Here is a 7,117-nt window from a genome sequence, read left to right on the forward strand (position 1 = left end):
TATAGATGTAAGTTTTGATAGACGACTCAGACACACATATTTAAGGCGTTATCTTATACAGTTCAAGATCCCCGTGCTGGGCAAACAGGTTTTGAAGCTGTTTGAGCTAAGATTTTCAAGTTATTCACATAATGAAAACCTATACTTTGTTTCGGACGAGTTCCCCATTCAAATGCATGTAATCGTACACAGTAAATTTCCCAGTGTTAAATCAGCAGTGTTAAAGTGTATTTACTCTAATAGAGTCATTATAACAACAGCTGGAGCAAAACGCCCCCCAGTGTGGGTGATGATTCGTGGAGTTAAAAGAGGCAGTGTCAACGTTACTCTAGAAAGCTCCTCCCACCACAGACTCGTTTTCAAACCAAGAGGATTTTTCAGGACGCCATTTTCTTCACATCAGTTGCAGGGTAAGTTGTTCATATTTACTTATTAAACCAACAATTCGACATTTTAAGCACAGGTAGCACGTTAAAATAAGGTTACATTCCTTTTGTCCATGTTTATTATATATTTCATTTTGCACCAGAAGCAAATGTGACACTGTCTGTATGCTAATGTAAGGTTGTTAATTAGCTAAAAAAAGTTGACTGATATCAGTGTTGGACTGTAAGGCTTGTTATCAAAATTTATTTCAGTGTGTAGTGGTGATTGTGTTGTGTTCTAGCATGTTCGAAATTCCATTAAATTAAACCCTCCATGTGTTGGGATTTACATCTTAACATTAGCTAGCTAACTAGCATTTTGGCTAACCTCAGTGCGCGGGCAATTCGCTAGTTATCGTTAAATTTTAAATTACATAACCCAAGCATTAACTAATTAAAGGTTTACACTAAATGTTACATTTTTATTTTTTTGATACCTATGTACCAGATATAGAGGTCGTTTTCAGTAAGGTTATTGTCTTATTTTAACTCGGCTGTCTTCAGCGATTTTACAGTTACAGGAGTACAACCAGCAGGTGTTATAAGCTTGATAAAGTATCCAAAATGTCCAGGATTCAGTTTTTAATGCTTGTTTTTAGTAGGTTGAATTTAAGATGACAGCGTTTGTATTTATTGTGAGTTGATGGTATTGACAAAAGTTACCCCGCTCCTTTTTCCATTTTGGTTACCAGACTGTTCAGTATGTTACCTAATGATGACAAAATACTGACTCCCTAGTGCTAAGTTAGATCAGACAAATGGTAAAAAGTAGTAGTAATTATTTTAGTTTTGTATTGAGGATTAGGCAGGCAGCACGGTGGCACGGTGGTTAGCACTGTTGCCGCACAGCAAGAAGGTCCTGAGTTCAATTCCAACATCAGGCCGGGGTCTTTCTGTGTGGAGTTTGCATGTTCTCCCCGTGTTTGCGTGGGTTCCCTCCGGGTACTCCGGCTTCCTCCCACCGTCCAAAGACATGCAGCTTATGGGGATAGGTTAATTGGATAATCCAAATTGTCACTAGGTGTGAATGTGTGAATGAAAGTGAGTGCGAATGGTTGTCTGTCCCTGTGTGTTGGCCCTGCGACAGACTGGCGACCTGTCCAGGGTGTACCCCGCCTTTCGCCCTATGACAGCTGGGATAGGCTCCAGCGCCCCCCGCGACCCTGAAAAGGATAAGCGGAAGCGAATGGATGGATTGAGGATTATATCTCTTGTAAATGAAATACTCATTTAGTAAAGGGCTAAAAACTACCGCCAAAGAGCTGAAACACCTTGTTACACTGACATAAAAGTAACATACAGTAAGAAATAACATTGCAAGGCTATTTTGCTGGTATTTATTGGACTTTTTTAATATTCACATTTTCTGCTTACTGTAGTTCAATGAAGAGCACTGACTATAAGTCTGTCTACAGGAAGCATGCTGCTTAAAGCAAAACTCGGAGGTGTGCAGAAATTTGTTAGAGTATCTGAGCCAAGCCTTAAGGAGTTTTTGATTGCCGGTAAGAAACCAACATTGTATAAAAAAGGTGTACAGGGAGCTTTAAGTTCTTCTTGTTATTTAGTCTCTTCAAACTGCATTTTATGATTAATTGAAAATGATCTGTGTTTTGGAAGCATCTTAGTTATGAATGTATATTTAGTGGGGGAAAAACTGCATAATGTGAGTGTCACCCATTTTAATCTACCACTTATCAAGCATGTTAGTGGCGCTTAATAATTTAGCTTTTATTTATCTGACTCACTTTTGAAGAAGTATCTTGAAATGATCTTCATTTTAAGCTACAAAACATTAGATGTCATGTAATCTTTTTGTTTACACAAAGTTGTGTGCTTGTTTCCAGCATTTGCAAAGTTTGGTGTGCCAGCCGTAACAGAAGGAGTGAAAGTTTTTGATAGTTCAGGGACTGAGTTGGATGAGGATGTATTTGAGGATATAGTAACAGATCCCTCAACCGGAGTACTAACCATCAAATATGAAACAGGTTTGTTTGAGTGATGTGTGTTTCATTGGATGTCATTTTTGTGTGTGTCATTATTACATTGTTTATTCAAAGAGTGTATAAAATTAGTCTAAACTGATTTGTTTTGCTCCTATTCTTGAGGTCTGGAAACATCTGTTGCAGAAGTGTCTCCTGAGCGGTTCCAGTTATCATCGCCACATTCATCAGATTCACAGGATACTGTCATCCTTTCAGACAGCCCTTTGAGGAAACGTCAGAAGCTGGATGCAGAAGCTAAGCAAGTAAGAGTTAACAGATTTCCACATTCTTCTAATAGTGTCTTTTTTGTTTGTAGTTTAAGTGTTCTGAACTGTAGTGGTTATATCAACATGTAGAATGTTTTTATTGTTTTTTTCAGTTGGTGGAATCCATTCTCACCAGCAAACCTGGTGGAGAATGTATAATAAATGAGTACAATCGGACCAAGTCCCTGGTGGATGAAACCAGAAGAAAAATGGTCAACATACTGGTAGCTGACATGACAGAAAAAAATGGGTAATTTATTTCTGGCCCTGTGATTTTTACTATCATTTTCAAATTATTTTAAATCTCTATTAATTCCAGGGAAGCTGACTAGTTCTTTTCCTTTTGATCTTGCAGTACATCACCACCACGGCAGGTGAAAGAAATGTATGCCAGAGGAATTGTAACCTTTTTCCCTTACCTCAGTGACCCATACTCAAAAAATGGCTATGTAAGTAGCTAACAGATACAACTAAAATCAAAATTTTTAAATCCTGCCAAAATGTATGTCCTTATCAACTGTTCATGGTTACATAACTTACTGATAAATTAAACAAAATGTCTGTATATGTCCCTCTCCAAGGAACATTATTATGATGGCGAGAGTGGCACTGGGTACTTGGCCTGGAGGATTAAAACCATACAGAGATGCACTGCTAAAGAGAGGCGATTATCATCTGGAGGTAACATTTATAATTAAGTGGAAACATATAATACAGTTCCAAATTGTGGTACTGTATTAATAATGGTTATTAAATGTTATTATTAGTTTTGGTAAAGTTGTATTTCATATTGTCTAGCACCAGGAGATGGATCATCGGGTGAAGACCAGTGTGGTGGACCAACTGTCAGACGAGAGTTGCAGTTTGTTACAGAGAACGTGCTGAGTGAGGATGAGTGTAAGGAAGCAATCTCTCTGATGAAACATTCAGCTGATGAAGACACAGTCAAGAAGAAGATGAAGTTGACATTTGTTTATCGACACAACATGGTCCTTGACCCCCTGCTGTCAAGCAACATACTGTCTGTTTTTCCACGTTTCAAAGATATCAAAGGCTTGGTGAATATTTTTCATTACGTTGACAATGTAAACACATTTTATTTTTTGCAGATAGCAGATATAATTCTCTATTCTCTATCCCTGTTACAGATCGAACAGGATTTTGTACTGATGTTTGGTGAGGATGTATCAGGCAGGTTGCTGGAGAGGTGGCCAACAACATTCAAAAGAAAGATTATCCAACAAGGCAGAAAGCTTCCTTCTACCAGTGACCTGGAAGAACTCTTGCTGGCAGCTGACTCTCCTGAGGATGCCACTGAAGTTAATGCTGACATTGGTGAGCTGTTATTTTTTAGCACATTCACAGCATATATAATGTTTGTCACAGAACAGCTGTCCTTTTGTATTTTGGGTCTACTCAAACATTTTGTCAATGCATTGAAATTTGTTATTGATGATGATGATTCAACTTTATTAAAAACAAATATTTTTTTCAGACTGGGACAGTGACCTCTCAGCGATTCTATTGCTATTACATCTGATTCCACCATCTGGTCAGGGTCGGAAGAGACCAGGAAAGGTGTCAGCTTCTCAAGCAGAAAGGCATCTTGTGGTCTTCAAGAAGGTTTGTTTCTTTTCTATTTTTATGGTATGAATTACCAGTTTAAGAAACACTTGATTCTTATTGCCTGTCTGTATTTGTCTTTTCAGACTGGAACAAATATCCAAGAGCATCTTGATGCCATCACTACCAGCACTCAACCCTACCTCCTGGCTGTTGGGGTGAAAAAGAATGACATCCACCAGTTCTTCATTATTCTTGACAAGAATGCCATACCATGCAAGTCTACCTCTTCACTTGGTGCTTTTGATGAACTGTTTAAAGCACATTTTGTGTTTGGCACATCTTACAACACCATGCTTCACAACATGTACACGTTCATCCAAACCACTGTGTACAATATAGATGTTGGCAAAGTCAAAGAAAGTCCCAGAGTTGCTGAAATAAGGGCAAGGTTGCTTCATTAGGGCTTGAAGGTTAATTCTCCATCATGAAGTGTTTTGTCTGTCAGGCTGAGTTTACTGGTTCAAACATGCTTGTTAGGCATTTACGGTTAGTCCATGGTTACTTACCTGGAAGAAATCTTCGCCTTAAATGTGCCCAGCGTGACTGTGGCTGTGTGTTTGGCACTTTTTCAGGTTTTAGAAAACATTTAAATACCAAACACCTTAACTATTTCGACCAACAGGCTGACACTGATGTTAATTTACAGCCTGATGTGGCAGTTAAAGAAGTTAGCACTACAGGGGAGGTGGTGTCAACTAATGTAGAAGAAACACCCACAACATCTGAAATGTTGAAAAGTTCAAATAAGAGCACTTTGGATATGTGTGCCTCTACTGTTGCACAGCTCAGGGCAGCTGGATTAAGCCAATCTACTGTGAATAGTTTTGTCTCCTCAATGGAGGAAGTGTTTTTTGAGATTCATACTCAGGCTAAAGATGCAGCTTTACAGAGCTTACCTTCACAGGACACTACAAGTAAAAAGAAATTAGAGCAGTCATTCAAAAACTTTGAAAATCCATTCACACTGTTAAATTCAGAAGCTAAACGAAATAGGCACTTTAAACAAAAATGGGCAACTGTTGAACCTGTTGAAATGGTGCTTGGCACAAGATTTGACAGTAGAAGAAACAAGATCACAGGGACTTTTGATCAAGTCATTGTAACTGATAGGTTTGCATATGTTCCTATTTTGGAAACACTGAAAACTATCTTTCAAAACCACCATGTTGTCGACATGTTCAAGTCAAGGAATATGTCCAGAGAAGGTGTGTATGCAGACTTAATCGATGCTGCCTATGTTAAAAGATGTCCCCTATTTTCTGCAGAAAAAGATGCCTTACAAATTCAACTGTTTTATGATGACTTTGAAACTGCAAATCCCCTGGGCTCTAAAAAGGGTGTACATAAATTGGGTGCAATATACTTTACACTAAGGAATTTTCCTCCAATCTTTAATTCGTTGTTGGTCAATATTCATTTGTGTGCTCTTTTTCATGCACAAGACTCAAAGCGTTATGGCTTTAATTCAATCCTTGAGCCACTTGTCAATGATCTGAAAGTTCTTGAGACAGAGGGACTGAAACTTCCCATGTTTAAAAACTTGGTTCATGGCACTGTAATCCAGGTCACTGGGGACAATCTTGGCTTGCATAGTCTGTTTGGGTTCGTGGAGTCATTTGCAGCTCGATATTGTTGTCGTTTTTGTCTGCTGGAGAAGGATTGTTTTCAAAATGTGTTCTGTGAAGATGATTCTGGTGTTGCACTAAGAACTCTTGATATGCATAAGCAGCACTGTGAAAGTGTACAAAGAGATCCTACGCTACCTCATGTATGTGGTGTGAAACGCACTTGTCTCTTGAATTCACTTAAATATTTCAACACAGCCAACAATTTTTCTGTAGATATCATGCATGACATTTTGGAGGGAGTTGCTCAGTTAGAGGTGAAACTTGTGCTGCAGTACATAAAGGAGAACTTCCTAAGTGCTGAACAACTTGCTGGTAGAATACATGCCTTTGACTATGGCTTCAATCAGCAGCGAAATCGCCCACCAAGGGTAAAGTTGTTTGATGGCAGTAATGATTTAGGACTAAATGCAATTCAATCTTGGTGCTTATTGCGTAATGTACCTTTGATGTTTGGCGATTTAGTACAGGTGGGTGATAGCTACTGGCATCTTCTACTTCTGCTTCTACAAATTGTCAATATTGTGTTTTCACCAGTGCTGTCAGAAGGTATGACCATCTACCTCAAACATTTAATTATTGATCATCATCAGCTCTTTAAGCAGTTATTTCCTACACTCAGTCTCCTACCAAAGCATCACTTCATGATACATTACCCTCGCAGTATACGAAATATTGGCCCAATTCTGCACATGTGGTGCATGCGTTACGAAGCCAAACATAACTTCTTTAAGAAGCAATTAGAAAGCTTTAAAAATATTACAATGACATTGGCCAAGAAACACCAAAGTTGTATGGCCATGTATTGGGAGTCTTTTAGCCTTGAAAGATTAGCTTTAGGACCAGGAAAGATGGTGACACTTGGAGAGCTGAAAGAAGGTCCAGAAATTGCTTTAAAATTTGGAGCTGCGTTGTCTACCAGTGTTTTTTCAGCTAAGTGGATAAAGCATCATGGTATAGAGTACCGCCCTGACTTTATCATCTGTACAGAGGTAGTGTCTGAGATTCCAGTGTTTTATAAGATCAAAAGTATTGTTGTGAAAGATGACATTGTATTGCTCTGTGGAAAACTGATGGAAACCCTGTGTTTTGATGACCATTTTCATGCATTTAAGGTCAGAATGCACCCCAATATGGTGCTGAAGGTGTTGAACATAAAAGAGCTGTGTTACTTCAAACCATTTGATCTTCAA

General features: G+C 38.6%; 1 protein-coding gene across 4 annotated transcripts; it reads left to right on the top strand.

Moving 5' to 3' along the window:
• Window positions 1–210: 210 nt before the first annotated feature.
• On the top strand, window positions 211–4,710 carry LOC148097995 (uncharacterized). 4 transcript variants are annotated; one of them, XM_087830545.1, is made up of 11 exons: window positions 213–410; window positions 1,841–1,927; window positions 2,270–2,410; window positions 2,531–2,670; window positions 2,787–2,923; window positions 3,029–3,122; window positions 3,255–3,354; window positions 3,472–3,731; window positions 3,822–4,008; window positions 4,169–4,296; window positions 4,383–4,710. In XM_087830545.1, the coding sequence occupies exons 1-11, from the start codon at window positions 290–292 to the stop codon at window positions 4,698–4,700; spliced, it is 1,713 nt and encodes a 570-aa protein (XP_087686671.1). In that variant the 5' UTR covers window positions 213–289; the 3' UTR covers window positions 4,701–4,710. The 4 variants fall into 4 exon arrangements, with proteins under 4 accessions (XP_087686670.1, XP_087686671.1, XP_087686668.1 ...); XM_087830542.1 differs by having other exon boundaries at window positions 251–410; window positions 2,552–2,670; XM_087830544.1 differs by having other exon boundaries at window positions 211–410; window positions 3,472–4,008.
• Window positions 4,711–7,117: the final 2,407 nt, after the last annotated feature.

The sequence above is a fragment of the Neolamprologus brichardi genome, chromosome 17 (assembly GCF_056152115.1).
Source record: "Neolamprologus brichardi isolate AB-2024 chromosome 17, ASM5615211v1, whole genome shotgun sequence".
Lineage (NCBI taxonomy): Eukaryota > Metazoa > Chordata > Actinopteri > Cichliformes > Cichlidae > Neolamprologus > Neolamprologus brichardi.